The sequence below is a fragment of the Tachypleus tridentatus genome, chromosome 1, assembly GCF_004210375.1.
Source record: "Tachypleus tridentatus isolate NWPU-2018 chromosome 1, ASM421037v1, whole genome shotgun sequence".
Classification (NCBI taxonomy): Eukaryota; Metazoa; Arthropoda; class Merostomata; order Xiphosura; family Limulidae; genus Tachypleus; species Tachypleus tridentatus.
In genome coordinates this window covers 175,834,922-175,851,985 of record NC_134825.1, presented here as the reverse complement: position 1 = coordinate 175,851,985, position 17,064 = coordinate 175,834,922, and the positions used below count along the sequence as shown (strand labels likewise).

Here is a 17,064-nt window from a genome sequence, read left to right as displayed (position 1 = left end):
GAGAAGAAACCATTCCCCAAAATTTTAAAATTAAGTTTACATATTTAAAACAATGTATTGCTAGACTCTACTTAACACCTAACAAGGAAATCCATTCAAACAGTAAATAAGTGAAATATCAAAAACTTGTTAACTTCTCACTCTAATCATAATCAACCACTTAACAAATAACCAGGAAATAGCTTTTAACCAATAATAGTAAACCTTAACCGAGTCAATGAAAATCTAAACAGTTAGCTTATCCAACTGCTCTCTATCCAAGAAAAATATCAACTGCAGTTTATTGAGTTAAGCTAAGAAAAACAAGTTTCTGATTGTCTCTCAAACCCCTTTGGAGATCGTCAGATATTAAAACCAAAATACTTGGCCAGTGCGATACATATATATCTTTCGATCTTTGCATGAAATCAAGTACTCATTGTGTTAACGTGTCTATCGATTAAATTTAAATTAAGTGTCTGTATCATTTGACTTTTAATTATTTCTAAACACTGTTTATTGTATCGAGGAGCGGTTTAACTTGGGAATATTTTTAAGTGATTTTCTTTCTGGTTCATTTTACTAATTCATTAAGCATATTGGTGCATAAAAGTGATCTGGCAATGAACCTGTTAGGTTGTCACAAGTGCAATTTTAGTCTTCACCAACTCATTTTGTAGCCAACACACTTCTTCTTCCAACAATGTTTAAACCTCTCTTAGTTTTAATAGACTATCTTATTCACGGTTACATAGCAACCATGCTTCCCGTCCCTGTTCGTAATGCTTTAAAACTAGAATATGATGCTACAATGTGAGATGCCTCCACATTTAGCTAGGAATGTGTTGAGAATTTCAACTTTTCCCTGTCATAGATATCTCATCTGTGAGTGGCTCCACTATCACCCTTGTTGATGATGGTAATAACTTATGCCATTGTACTAGTAATACGAGGCTGGACTTTTGATGCCCTCATGCTTGTGGAGAAACTTCCCAAGGTATTTGGGGTCTTTTATTGAAAAAAAATTGAGTTAAAAGAAAATCTTTTATGGGTAGGGTTGTAGTGATTAGTCAAAAGATGGAGGCACATAAGTATTGCTGAGCATTCTCAGTAGTCGGTACTTGTAAAAACGAACCATGACCCGTTGGTGTTGTTAAGATTTCGGTATTTACTTTGAGCACAACTATCATGGGTTGAAGTGTTGGAGACTTATCATCGATTTGAACAAATGTATACCTCCAGATTTCTTGCAATTCCTTTTCAGACGTTTGGTCAATAACGCAGCATGATCCTAAACTGATAATTGAAAAAGAATATTGATAGAAAGTTTAAAGATTGATTTGAAATACAAGTGTTGGAATAAATAAGATCAAGTGAAATGAGCTCCAAATGGCTTGAAAGTGCAAGTTAAGGTTGTAATGGCTGAGTTAAAACTTATGTTCACTCCAGGAGAGTCTAAACTTTTACTGTTTAGATCATGAGAATACCTTGTGTACAGTAAATGATTGCTTTCTCAGAGTAAAGTATAGAGTAGTTTGAAAAGTGTGATATATAAACATACCATAGACTTTCCAACTACATGTTTTAACATAATATTATTTGAAGTTTGTCACTTGTTCTAGTATGTACAGTTTTGTCATTAACACAAGTTCATATGTCTAAAGAATTTTATTTTCGTTCAAATATCTTGTTCAATCTCCTGTTACTCTGTGGGCCTATACTCTCATTCTAAGGAACATTAGCTTGCCTTTAATATACAACAGAATGGAAAAAAGTGGAAAAAATGAACCCATGATCACATATATTATTGCAAGTTTCCTGCTGATATACGTGCTGCCCTTCACTCCTACTTTATGTTATCATAAATGGAAATTTTCACAACCCAAAACACTAATGACTAAAAGGAAGAGTCAAACACTGAAGTAAAATAGTTATAAAAAGAGGGTTGTAACTCTGAGATAAAGTCCTTTACCAAATACTGAACTTCCACAACTTCCATCTTGACACCAACAGGGTGGTCTGTATGTGACTACTACACTTTCACCAACCTGACTGAAAATACCCCAGGAGCCACTGGACTTTAACAACATGGCTACTTAACCAGCTGGTAAAACTTTGGATAACAAATTGCACAGTAAGGGAACCACATGTTAGCAGTGAGCCCTTCCAAGTCTGGAGGTATACTAATCAATTATTGACCAAAAAGAAAGTTTATGGCTCTACAACTTTGATTGAGGAATTGACTCTTCACTCGAGGATCAAAATCTATGTGGATATGTAACAGACTGTACCAGTGATATTGAGAGATGTTCAGTCAGGTTATAGCAAACAGGTGGTAAAGAAATGGTTCATAACGTTACCAAATGTTCAAATGAATGAAAGATGTCAATTATTTATGAATGAAGTGAAAGAAGATGCATACCATTTCCTCAAATGAGTATTCCACAGAAAGTTGCACCACTAGCATGGATGATGTGTACAATTTGTAAAACAAGGCTTGACCTTGGTAATCAAGAGTATATCCTTAATGGGAAGCTCTGAAGAACACTAAAACAATTCCTAGGTAAACAGGTTTCTTTCCATGGTTTAACACAAAGTCTGTTGTATACATGGCATGTAGCATGGTTACAAAACTCATGCATCAAATAAACTATTTCCTCTCCAAAGAGAAAGTATCATAATCTTGGACAGTTATTTGTTCCACAAAAGATGAAGTCCTAGTGTGTTGTTTTACAGCTATGAATGGTGGGTTGCCATACTTCAACTGGGATGGTCAATAGCATGGAAAGTGAAAATAATCAAGCCTAATGATAACACTAAAGTTGCAACTGTTGTACCATACTCAAATTAGTTATTTGCTCATTTGAGTCTGATAGTCAAAAATAATCTTGATTCATAAATTATGAGAGAAATTTAGTTGCATATATCAATATATTTGCAAGACCATACAGCTAATTGGGTCAATCAAGTCACACAGACACAAGGAACAAATGTATGATTAAATAACCACTGTATAGGTTCCATGGGATAACCAAGGATGTAGCAAACACTTGAACATGGTTATTAATGGATGAGATCAACTTTCTGTGAGGGTTTAGTTGTCTTTTTATTTTTTAAAGATATTTACTTTTGAGTTATACACACGTGAAAAACATTATGTATATTTTTGCCCATACCAACATCCTGAAACCAACCATGTGAAGTGATGTATGTTTTGTTGTTGCAGAAAGAAGGAACGTCACCAGCCATTATGTAAACATTATAACATCCATGTATGATCTCAATACCACAACTATTCACATGCATTTTAATAATATACTGTGATCACTAAAACATGACTTGCTTTATGTACTCAAGACATCATTTATGTCAACATTTTACAAACATCCAATGACAATATAAATCCTACAGGTAAACATTTGAATAACCTCTAAACTGTATTTCTTACTTCATTATACTTAGAACGAATTCACTCCTTTCATTGTAACACAGAAAAATGTTTAAAATTTTTGATTTTCAAATAAGGCACTTTTGACCCCCTTAGAATGAATGAAAGATTCTCTTTGACTGTTTTCCCTTTCTCACCTACTCCTTCACCTGATGTAAACTTTCACATAAGAAAGTTGACAATTTTGTTCAATAAATTTGTTCATCATCTCATTCAATACCTTGACCATTTAAGTTTGGTTTTTACATCAAGCACTTTTTTATCCATATTTTTTCTTTACACTTGTTTATTTTTTCAAGTCTTTTTACATAATTTTTTATCCAATTTCCATTCATTAACTGGTATGTCTCATTGGGTAATATTATCCAATGCAAGAATTTATTCTCATTCTTTACATATCAAACCAATTTCTTGCCTTTATTGAACTTCTAGTAATGTTTTTCACTTATTTAACTTTTTTCAGGATCTTATATTTGCCCCAAAGGTAATAACGATATTCACAGTCTTGGTACATTTTTATAAAATCTGACAATACTTTATAAACGATATCACTTGAAGATATTACTTTATGTCAAACTCTAGCCAATAACTCTATGGTCCAATAAAGTTTCTAATTTGTCACTGACTTGGTTTCTCAGTGATGTTGAGAAAACCCACTTGTTGAGAAATATATATGCAAAAACGGCTCATTTGGGTCGAGAAAATATTTTACGTAGAAGAGTAAACAACGTTTGGTCATTATTTGTGTTTTCTTACTCCAAAGCCAGATAGGGCTATTTGCTGAGTCCACTGTGGGGAATCAAACCTCTGACGTGAGCATCTTAAATCCATATACTTACCTCCGTACCAATGGGAGATATCATTATTTGTTCGAGATTTTTCATCATACACTACCTACATATACATTATGTATGTGGTTTTCTTTTATCATTATTCTTTACCACACACTAAACAACTACACAGTTTCTCTCCTGCATGTAATCTTTGATAACTTTGAATATTACAATTTCTACTGAATTATTTAACACATACTACAGAACTGTGTTTTGTTTCTTTTAACAGTGTGTATTGCTTGGTGAGGTTTTAAAAATGTGACAATTGTTTGTTATACACTACAAACCAGTACAGATTTCTCACCAGTATGTGTCCTCTGATGTATTTTAAGTTGGCTATTACTAATACATTTTTTACCACAAACAACACAACTGTATGGTCTCTCTCCAGTGTGTATCCTATGGTGTATTTTAAGATCATTATTTCTTGCAAATTCTTTGTGACACACTACACAGCTGTAGGGTTTTTCTCCAGTGTGTATCCTTTTATGTACTTTAAGTCTATCATTACTTCCAAATTTCTTGCCACATTCTACACAACTATATGGTTTTTCTCCAGTATGTTTTCTTTGGTGAACCCTTAGATAATTATTTCTTGCAAATGTTTTCCCACACACTAAACAACTATATGGTTTCTCTCCAGTATGTGTCCTTTGATGGGTTTTAAGTTGACTACTTCTTCCATATTCTTTACCACACTCTAAACAACTGTAAGGTTTCTCTCCAGTGTGTATTCTTTCATGTCTTTTAAGTTCATAATTACTCCCAAATTCTCTTCCACACACAAGACAATTAAAAGGTTTCTCTCCAGTGTGAACCTTCTCATGTCCATTAAGTTGACTTTTACTTCTAAATTTTTTGTCACAAACTATACAACTGTAAGGTTTCTCTCCAGTGTGTATCCTCTCATGTTTTTTTAATTGATTACCGCTTCGAAATCCTTTATTACACACTACACAAGTGTAAGGTTTTTCTCCAGTGTGTATCCTCACATGATCTTTTAAGCAAGTACTTGATACAAAATGTTTTCCACATTCTACACAACCATATGGTTTCTCCCCAGTGTGTATCCTCTCATGCCTTCTAAGTTCATTATTACTTCCAAATTCTTTACCACACACTAAACAGTTGTATGGCTTCTCTCCAGTGTGCACCTTTTCATGTGTTTTGAGATGATTTTTTCTCCTAAATTTTTTATCACACACTATACAAGTATGTGGTTTCTCCTCAGTGTGTACTCTCTCATGTTGTTTCACCTGACTACTGCTTCGAAATCCTTTATTACACACTAAACAATTGTATGGTTTCTCCCCAGTATGTATCCTCAGATGTATTTTTAAAGTACCCTGTGTTACAAACTGTTTTCCACACACTACACAACCGTGTTGTTTCTTATCAATGTGTGTTTTCACATAATTGTTTCTTTCCAATTCTTTATCAAACTCAGCATTATAGTTTGGTTCACCTTCATTAAGGGAAACATTATGCTTTGTTTGATTATTTATCCTTGACAATGTTTTATCAAATATATTAACACCACTTGGATTCAAAGATTTGTAATTTTTGGACTTATAAAATGAAAATTTTTCTGCTATCGTACTATGCTCAGGAAACTGCTTTCCACAACAGTTGTTCAAGTAGGTCTTTGTATCTAGAATTAAAAGATAAATTTAAAGAAACAAATGAATTACTAACAATATTATATATATATAGCAATTCAGTAACTAATAATTTTAATTAAAGTTTAACAAACAGTTAACTTTAAAAAATATCCAAATCATCTTTGAAAAGTTATACATACATCATAAACCAAACCAAATCTAGAATTAATGATACAGTTATTATGTCATTATCCTTCAAAAAATGTCTATTGCAGATTATAAAATGACCTGGGTAACACATTCTTAAACAAGCAATGGTTACAATACTTAGAGACAACTTTTGTCAAGGTTTCTTACAGTGGCAGAAACATGAAAATGGTTGTCAGTACAACAGAGGTAGTAAAACACGTGTAAAATAAGTACCGATAAGATGAAACATAAATTCTTATTAATAATGAAGAGAAACTTGTAGTTGAGTGACCAATTTTAACACACACACAAAGAGAACGTTCAAAACACTGTAATAAGTAATTGTATTTTATGAAGTAAAGGGGAATAAAACTCTGCCTTATACAATGATATATTAAACATGTAGCAGGCAGAATATTACTACATATTTTCTATTCTGTTAATATGCACACATTTTGAAGTTTCTTCAGTTTGGATGCAAAGAGTTGCTTGAAAAAACACAAACTTTACTTCCTGAGAGCTCTGTGCAGAATGCCATTCATTAGTTGGTAACTAAGTATAGAAGTATTAGAAGAAAAATAGCTTCTGATTCCCAAAATAAAAAGCTGTCATTTCAGTTCGTAAAAAGAATAATGGCTCAGCACTCGACTAACATGGGTGAAGTTTTTGTTGTATTTTTATGATTATAAGTTTTCCCCTCCTCAGTTAACAGATAACTACCATACACAACATATCAGTTAACATATAACTACCACACACAACATGTCAGTCAAAGTGAGCTGATTCTAGAAATGAGTGCTGTTATTTTTTGTAATGAAATATCTTGGATTATTGTTTCTTTATTTATTTAAAAGCACAAAAAAAATCAGAATCTGGTAGGATAAAACAAATAATTGAATTTCTGTAATTGTATTCCCCTAATATTTATAAGATATATGACTTCACTAACTATGGATGGTTTAGTAGATTGCCAGTTGGAAATATATTCCAACTTAAATTCATGGAATACCCATATTTGTCAATATTTGAACACAACTATTTGTAAATGTTGTTGTTGTGATATTTTTTTAATTTGTTGGTATAACTTTTATAGTTTTCTTTTTCTTTCTTTTCCTAATCTTTATGGTATTTTGGTTTTAAGATTATGTCTCACTATGTTACAGTTCTGTCTGTAATGGCATGGAATTTCTTTTAGTATCTATAATGTTTTACTTTCTTAAAAATATTTTCATACCTTCTTTAAAGGTACTGCTTATACACTTAACTGATATTTTAGACCTGTGATCCATTATAAAATAGTTTCATCTGTATCAGGATGAAAGTTTGTGTTGCACCCACAATGTTTAATTTATATTTATATTGTCATCTTTTTGTATTACTTATGTGGTGAACTTAGATGTAATTTTTTCTTTTTGTTTGTTGTGAAGGAGATGGTCCAACATTAAATTATTTTGCCACTATTTATTTACACAGACATGCTTGGCTGGATGCCTTTTTATTCCAACAGAACTTATACAACTGTCTCTACTATAAATAATTGGAGTAACTATGAATATAGTTTCTGAATGTTTAATACATTGAATTCAATGTTATGAGAACATTTGATTTAGTTTTCTCTACAGCTATAAAAGTAGAAATATTCAAATGACTAGAACCTTAAGTGTTGTTTCTTTCCACCACATATCAAATACACCAAACCATGGTATATCAAGCCACTTCCTCTGTGCTTTCTTAAAAATTGTATATTTTTACAAATTCCATTACAATAAATGTTATGAAATGACAAACTATCAATTTTAAGATAATTCTAAGACAAAGTTGTTAGAATTATAAACATTATACTTAAATTTTGAAATAAGATACACAGGTGTGAGCTCCACACCTGAAAAAAGCTCACTGAAAGGGTTACTACAATATTTTTTTGACAATTCATCAAATGGTAAAAAATTTAATATTATTTGTGACTTTGAAAGTTGGGATTTTATTAATACAAAAAAAAGTAACATGTTCACCAAAACTTTATTTCCAATAAATATTCACCCTTCTCACGTCAAGCTTTCCTGATTCAATAATGTCCTTTACCTGCAGACGTTTTCACTCACCTTTAACCTTGAGGTTTCTACCATACCTCTCTATATCAATTATTCAATCATCATTTTCAGCTCAGACAGGAATGTTAGATGCACCAGAAGTGGGGAAAAAGTGTGGGAATTTTGAGCAAAAATGAGTAATTTTTGAATATATATTTTCAGTGCTGGGGGATATTAACTTCAAATACAATACATAAAAATCTGCTCACGTCTTGCTAGAACAGTAGACAGTAGGTACTAAACTAGACCCATGAAGGATGGGCAAGAATATCCTTCTCCAAAGAATAATGGAAGTTTGTTTGTATGTCTGGTGACAAATTTGATGAAAGGAAACCTGGAAACAATGATATGCTTCTTAATCAAATAAAAAATACACAAAACAGATAAACTATCCAGTAAGAGTTGGAGAGGAAAGACTGCAAGTATACAAAGGAGTCTGGGGACAGAAAGGATGGAATTTTCAAAAATGAATGGAAGAAGAGTAGGCTAAATAACAATAGACTAAGTGAACAGGAGCTGATAGGGTTCCAAACCAGAATAAAGATGAGAATGGATGAAAGAGATACAGAAGTAAATACACTTTCACACTATTTACCACAGCCATTTTCTGGAGAAAAGCAAAATCCAATTAAAGAAGAATATAAAGTAATGAAATGGAATTTGGAACACCAAAGACCACAGATAAAATGAGGAAGAAATACAGTTTAATGAACAGATGGTATGAGAAAAAGAAACCTAATGATTCAAAGGAAGGTAGGGTAAGAGCATGGGGAACCTGACGATGACCGAAGAAGGTTGAAACGTTGTTCGCTCTTCTACGTAAAATATTTTCTCAACCCAAATGAGCCATTTTTGCATATATATTTCTCAGCAAGTGGGTTTCTCGACATCACTGAATATCAAGGACCAATTCAGGTAAGTTAGACAAACAAAGAGGGCAGGGGAGTCAAAAAACCTGACACAATGGGAAAACCAGAAAGTAGCAAAAGTCAAGACAGACCATTCCTGGTCAGAAACTAAAGTGGAAAACACAGATAGATGGGGAACAGAATATTTACCTGTTATTTTGGATGTTTTTATTCAGTATTTTTTTCCCTCAAACCAATGGAGTCGAAGCCAGTATTCTAATGTGAATATAATTAAGTCAGAATGAACCAAACAGCAAATCAACTTAGATATCAGTATTTTATTTACACTAAAAACACCATAAATAAATTTCTAGTACAAATCTCATCCATAATATTAACATGACCTTTTCCTTTTCTACCTTTATATTTTACAAAAAACATAAATTATTAACATTATTTCAAAGAATGGAGTAACACCACTTTTTATACTAGTGTAAATCACACTCGTACTATAACTGAATTCTTGCTTATATGATACCAGAAAACTTTTTATCACATGATGTGCAATTGTGAATTTACAAAACTTCCATCCAGGGTACAGGTACCCCAGCTAGTATTGGTTAATGAATATGGTTATTGAATGTTACACTCACCTGATAAACCTTCTAATTCAGAGTTAATTTGTTGAAACTCCTCTTTTGGTTCACTTTTCAAACTCATAACATCATGTTGTGAACAATCAACAGTTTCATCATCACTCTCACTGAACTTGGAAATAATATTATCCTTTGTTGAATCATCACTTGGTTCAGTTTTGACAACTGTGTTCTAAAAAAACAGGAAGATGAATAATAACTAACCTGTCAATACAAATACAACAAGTAAAACATAAGTATCACTGGTATATTTGTTTAGAATTCATATATGGTAAATTTCCTCACTAAACTAAACAATAACTCCACTAAAAAAACTGCTTTAATATTAACATAAGTTGTGCAAGTAGCTGGTGAAAATTCAATTTTCACTGCAAAAAATGTGCCATGTGAAAGTCACACAATAATGTGGAAGGTACACAAACTCTTGACTGAGAGCTCCTAACATCAGAGAAGCCATGTCTATAATAGAACACACCTAAGATAAGGCCAGAACAGAACACACCTGAGATAAGGACAGAATAGAACACACCTGGATGAAATGAAGATAAATATAATAAATTGTAACTCTCCACAAAAAGAAGGAAAAGGATAAACAACAAATTAACTAAGTAAAAAATTAAAACAGTTTCAAAACAGAGAGAAGACACAACTATTGAATAAAACTGTCAATCAATAGTGGTTAACACCTGTAAAATTAGAGACTGTGTTAGTTACAAGAGAGCCACTGTCACACTCCTATTAGTAGAAAGTAGATGCATAATCACTTACAGGAGAGACATCTCATGTTAACATGTGTTAATGTGGAAGTGTCAAGGCTAGTTGCAAGCAAAAATTAGTGGAGATAGAAATAATGAATATGAATCAAGAAAGTTTTTTGTGAGAGCAGAAAAGATACGAGTAACACCATCTTTTGTGTTGTATAATGTTGTTTAGTAAGTTACAAAATATTCTGATGACTTGAATCTTTACTGAGTGTTACTTCTATGTTTATCCTATTGAAACAACACATGCAGAGAAACTGGCTACTTGTAATTTCTAATGGCAGTAGTGATATGTTTTAAATAAACGTGTTATTATCATTATTAGTAATATAAATGTTAGACAAATAATACACAAAGGGTAACCTTCAGATATGTTCTATGATATATAACCAAAGATAATGTGAAAATTACTTTGAAAACAAAACAATGTGAACGAGAATATCATGTCAGAATAGTATAATAATGGAGAAAGTTGTGATGGAAGCACATTAATATCATGTTAGAATAAAAAATAATGGAGAAAGTTGTGATGGAAGCACATTAATATCATGTTAGAATAAAGAATAATGGAGAAAGTTGTGATGAAAACATGAAGAAGGAGAACATATTATTGAAATGTTTAATAAATTAGTAAATAACAATATAGCATCAACCAATGTTTTATAAGTTTTATTGAAACAAATTCTCCATATTTATTATCTGACAATTAACTCAATTTCTTGATCTAAACAATCACCTAGACTAATTAATGTCACAAAAATAATAAACTAATAAAAGATCATCTCAAACTGAATAAAGGAAATCAGTAAAAGATCAACTTGAATTGTAACAAGTGTAAAGAAACATTTAACGACAGAGACTTCATGAACCAAAGTTAACTGAAATTTTCCATTTTTTTCTCAGTGTAGGATCAAAAAACATTATAACATTACAAAATAAGAGTTGACAAATGAGGAAATAAATTTCTAAAGGTGTTAAGACAACTGTGACAATGTAAGACGAGAAAAGTGACATATGAATACTAAATAAAAATAATACATGTTATTTTTATTTAGCCTTGAGATTCTAATCATTAAGAGTATAATTTCAGTCTTAACATAAAATAACTTTCAGAACAAGATAAGGCTGATTATAATATTACAAATGGTGGAAAATAGGACAGGATAAACTATTTTGGGCAGCAACCTTACAAAACCAATAATACATATTAAATAAAAATTAACAATATTGTCTAGAAACCATAAACATTAAAACACCAAAAATCATCAAAAGTACACAATAAATTTCAGTTTTTGAAAAAATATTCATTCCTGTAAAAATGTTCTGTGATCAAGTGCAGAAAAAGTCAAAGCTATATTTTAAGTATTACTTATTTAAGATTATGAACCATATTGCAAGAATCTTCTCTAAAAATTCTCTCTCTATTTATCCCTATTAAGTGAATTACAAATTACCTCAGTTTCTTTTTGTAATTCATCATACTTTTCTTCTTTTATTTTAAAATCTGAGACTGTTACTGAAGATCCTTCTTCTGGATAATCAGCTTCTCTTGCCACTATATCAGTAAAATAAATATTCTTATGATCACAAATCTGAACATGACTTCTATGTATCATAAAACTGTAACACATTCTCACTGTGTAATGACACCTTTTTGTTTAAAACCAGTCCAATTCCAAGTGTATATACTTAACCATAACATAAATATACTGTCATATAATTATTATAAAACCTAGAGAAAAATGATAAAGAATAATTTTAGCATATTCTTCCTCCAAGTGTGGTTAACTTATTCTAAGTTAAACATTTGTGGCATCTGGGTGAATAATGTTTCAAGTTTCAAGTAAAGATACAGGTTACATGAAGAATACTGTCCAGAAAGTACTAAACATGAGATTGGTGAGTACACAAATAACCAATACAAATGTGATTATTAACACCAGGACATCCTTGAGCTACAAGTGATGGCCATGTCAAATCATACACTGGAGTGTTAACCTCCATTGCACCACAAACCATAAGTTCTCAATCTATTTAATTAAACAAGGTGTTTAAGGTTAAAGTTATCAACATACAGTATAACTTACCATTCTTTAAAACAACATGAATTAAAATTATATTTGTTTGTTTTTTTTTAATTGTGTAAAAAGCTACAGGAAGGCTGTATGTGCCAGTTATCCCTAATTTAACAGTGATAAACTAGAGACAGAGAAGCTAATCAGCACCACCTACCACCATTAAATGGATAGTGGGATTTCCTGTCACATTAAATTTTTCCTATGGCTGAAATAGGTGAACACTTTGAATGATGAGCATTATAACCTATGACCCACAGATTGTAAGTTGAGTTCTCTAACCACCCTGCTAAGCCAGGCCTTTTAAACTTCTATCTTGAAATTAACCACTAGTACAAACTTCTCTCTCATCAACAAAGATGGAATTGTAAATGTATTAAATTCAACCATACTTAAAAAGAATTCCTAATCAAGAAAAGTATCAAATCAAATAGTGTAATTCAACAGCAGTGAACTATATAAAATTTCACCTATTGCTTTGTATTCTTGACCCGACTCATAACTAACATACATGGATGTGTAAGCTAACAATTTCAATAATAAGTACAAATTAATAAACAATATTTTCTTTACCATATCCTTTACAAAAAAAAACAAGAAATACAAAATAATCTTATAAATATAGTAAAAATAGCAAACAGAAAAAGAGTAATTTTGCTAAATTTTAACACCACTGTCATATAGTTTTTTGTATATATTTCTGTATTTCTTGTTTCTTTCTTTTTTGGTAAGTTATATTGTGTATGTGTGTATGTTTACACACTAAATTTCAAAACAATATTTACTTGTTTTTGTTTGTTTTCTGAATTTTGTGCTGTTAAATGAGGGCTATCTCTACTAGCCATCCCTAATTTAGCGGTGTAAAACTCGAGGGAAGGCAGCTAGTCATCACTACCCACTGCCAACTTTTGGGCTACTCTTTTACCAACAAACAGTGGGTTTGACTGTCACATAATGCTCCCCTGGCTGAAAGAGCGAGCATGTTTGGTGTGATGGGAATTTGAACCCAAGATCCTCAAATCCCCAAGATCTTTATCCACCTGGCCAGACCAATATTTACTTACCACCATTAAAGTTATTTCTACTTCTAATCTATTATGAATGTGATTGAAACACCAATCAAACAATGTTATTTACTTAATAGTCTACCATAATTATTAAACAATTGTAAAACAATACTAGCTGCATATTTTCTTTATGTTTAAAATATCTAGCTTTGTACAACAGGCTTGCTTCAAATATGCACATTGTTCATGTCAAGTCCAGTAGTTTTATTCTTTTCATTAAAACATGTTAAAATATTTCCTCTTCTATGATTTAGTTTTCATTGAAAAATAAACCAAGTGCAACAATACTTAAAGTGTGCCATATATTAAAAGTATCATAACTCTCAGAATTTAATTGGCTGTATCTAAAATATTCCAAAAATACATTCTTTGAATTAGAATCACATTTGTCTTCACATTTTATACTTTATCATGTAATGTGATATACTACTTACTGTGATATTGTGTGATGTGGTTTGTACATACAGTCGTCAAGATTGAAGAACACACAACTATATCTATTTACGTAAATCATGTACAAACAAATCTTTTTTTAAAATTATTTCATTCTTACTTCACCATTTTGGTTAATTCAACACATTCTACCACTTACTTAATCATGTTTAAACCTTCACTTAAAGAAATAGTTTATTATTACTCACCAGAAACAATTCTTCTCATGATAGACAAATAACATGTTACAAAATGTCTAATACAACATTATACTGTAATCTGTGTTAAACAATAAATCAAAAACTATTATTTACTCTTATTATTAACAGTAATAAAAATGGTAATATGTAAAAAAATGCAAGAAATATTTTGCTCAATAGAATATTATAACATAAACTTATGATAAACAATTTAAATTCAGTACACTTGAACTTACGACTAAATGACGTTTTCATAGCTTCATTTTTTAAAAACTTGACATCCAACAAAGCATTCTCCTCCTCAGAAATAGGTTCCGTTTTCACATTCGAGGTTTTCAAAACTTCCATGTTACCTTGTCAAACTATATCTCACCTGAGGCTTCCAATTAGTTCTATCATGAAAGACAAAAGACATAATTTTCTTTCTACACCAATTATCTGAAATAATAAAACTTCCTAATCCTGTTTCATTTAAGCATTAGTTATTTTGTGACATCTTTCAAAAATCGATGTTTCATCGAACTCAGGAAACTTCAACATTCACTACAACATGCACGACCTACACGTATATATTATTTAAAAACGCTAATTAAATTTAACAGTTTATTTGAATACTTCCCAGGTTGCTTACAAATTATCTACACATATAACAGCTGCTGTCAATCAAACTGTTTAACGCTTTGTATCTCCTGAACGGTCAATGGTGGAAAATAAATACACACACACATATAAATAAATATATATAACTATTTTCAAGAATACATTACAAGAAAATTATTCATTCTTTCGCAGTTCCTCAAATTTCATATCAATATCAACATGCTCTTTTCATGTTGTTAAACTGTCGTTAAAAAAAAACTTATTACGAACAAAAAAAAATATGCTTCTTTTTGTGATAGGATCTCAAAACATGATTTCCTGTGTCGACTGGCTGAATACATAATTTGAAGACAGGAGCACAAGCATAAATAACATAGTAAGATAGGAACGTGTTTAAGTACATATATATTATATGTGTGTGTGTTGCTATTAGTTTTATTTACTTATTTTGTTTATTTTTCACGTCGGTATTACATACACGCGTCACTTTATTGTACTGCATTGTATAAATGGAAAACCCTTAAAAAGCGCTCGCTTCGGTAGTAGCATTTTCTTGCGCTCAATTAAATAACAAAGTATGGTGACATTCAGCAGACCCAAATCTTCCAGCTACTTGGTGAACTTTAGTGCTTCATTGAGCTAAATGTACCCATTGCATCGAAACCCAAATAATTTTGCCAACAATGCATTATCGACAGTCTTTGTTGCGTAAAAACAACGATAATGAATTTTGTGTATTTAAACAAAAAATTGCAAGTGTTGTTAGCAGTGTAAGACAAGAGGGAAGGCAGCTAGTCATCACCACCCACCGCCAACTCTTGGGCTACTCTTTTACCAACTAATAGTGGGATTGACTGTCACATTATAACGCCCGCACGGGAGGACGAGCATGTTTGGTGCGACCAGGATTCAAACCCGCGACTCTCGGATTACCAGTCGATCGCCTTAACACACTTGACCATGCCGGGCCCACTTGTAATTACAAAACATGTTGGACGTATACTATATAATCATATTGAGTAATTTATTCAAGAAAAAATTAAGGAAAGAAGGCTAAGTTCCTTTTTTTTTTAAATCAGAAACATATTCCAAATACACAGATTAAAAAAAACAACAGAAAAACATTTTTTGTCCCTACGCAAATTTGGTGGGAGAAAAAGGTAGTATACTGGAAGCGTAAGAGAAACGGTCTGTTTACTACACGTAGTAGTCGCTATCGTAAAGCATTATTTGCTCAAACATAACCAGCTTTCCATCCTTTATATTTACACATCACCGGCTCGGCATGGTCAGATAGTTAGGGCGTCAACGCATAAATTGAAGGTTTAGGGGTTCGAATCCCCGTCAAACCAAACATTTTCGCCATTTCAGCTCTGGGGCGTTATATTGTGATTGTTAATTCCACTATTCGTTGGTAGAGGAGTAGCCCAAGAGTTTGCGGTAAGGGGTAAAGTCTAACTCCAAAATTATGGATGGCTAACGCAAATAGGCCTCGTGTAGCTTTGGGTGAAAACTAGTCATGGTACAACTATCTTTATGATGTATACAAAGTCTTCCCGAAGAATTTATAAAATAGAAATGTTTTAATATCGTAACTTTTGGTCATTAATATACACATATGGAATTGAATATTTAATCGTGTTGATTGCGTATTGTGGTAATTTGAAAAAAAAAAGTCCTTTTAAAAAATTAATAATAGGAAACGTTTCAGATCAGTCAGTAGATAACTCGTTATATGAACAGTAATGGATTATTTTCTGCTTAGAGAAAATTCAAAAGCTGAACCACCAAAGAAAACTACAACTTACTGTGCAATCTTTCCAGGACTTAAAACTTCCTTATATGGGTCTGGCTTGTAAGAGATGAAGGCTATGGTGATATTAATTGTTAAATAGTGTCTTACAAGAGGAATAGGGAATTCAGTATTACTCTTTGTAAAAGCAAACACTGGATAACCACAGATAAACTGGCATTATGGCCTGATGAGATGCCTTGTTTCAATTGTTTGTGAAAGGGAATAATGCAGCAGTGTCAGTTTAATAAGAGAACTCATCTGACATACAGGAGACCATAGATTTGATTCTACTCATGGGTAATGCTAAAGTTGGATTATCACAGTAGTTTGCGAGAGATGAAAGATAATGTAGTTTTAGTTCTTATGAAATTAATACTGGATTTAATACCAATTTTATGGAAAACAAATACCAGATAACAACAGATAAATTGGCATCCAATCCATCTATAATCTAAGAAAGGGTCTTCAATTCAATTAACAGATCATTTAA

The 17,064-nt window shown here is 31.8% G+C and overlaps 1 protein-coding gene across 1 annotated transcript; it reads right to left on the bottom strand.

Annotated features, from left to right (window-relative positions):
* Window positions 1–3,233: 3,233 nt before the first annotated feature.
* Window positions 3,234–15,098, bottom strand: LOC143230725 (uncharacterized). Its single transcript, XM_076464781.1, has 5 exons — window positions 14,947–15,098; window positions 14,416–14,571; window positions 11,860–11,960; window positions 9,642–9,816; window positions 3,234–5,911 (listed from the first exon to the last, which is right to left on the bottom strand). Exons 2-5 carry the CDS (start codon window positions 14,525–14,527, stop codon window positions 4,533–4,535), a joined length of 1,767 nt encoding a protein of 588 aa, XP_076320896.1. The 5' UTR covers window positions 14,528–14,571; window positions 14,947–15,098; the 3' UTR covers window positions 3,234–4,532.
* Window positions 15,099–17,064: the final 1,966 nt, after the last annotated feature.

Excerpts from the sequence above, each read along its gene's own strand:
- LOC143230725 (XM_076464781.1), bottom strand. The coding sequence starts at position 14,527 with ATGGAAGTTTTGAAAACCTCGAATGTGAAAACGGAACCTATTTCTGAG. Across the intron at positions 9,817-11,859 it reads AATTACAAAAAGAAACTGAG|AACACAGTTGTCAAAACTGA; the intron begins GTAATTTGTAAT and ends CTGTTTTTTTAG. Across the intron at positions 5,912-9,641 it reads TGAATTAGAAGGTTTATCAG|ATACAAAGACCTACTTGAAC; the intron begins GTGAGTGTAACA and ends TTTTAATTCTAG.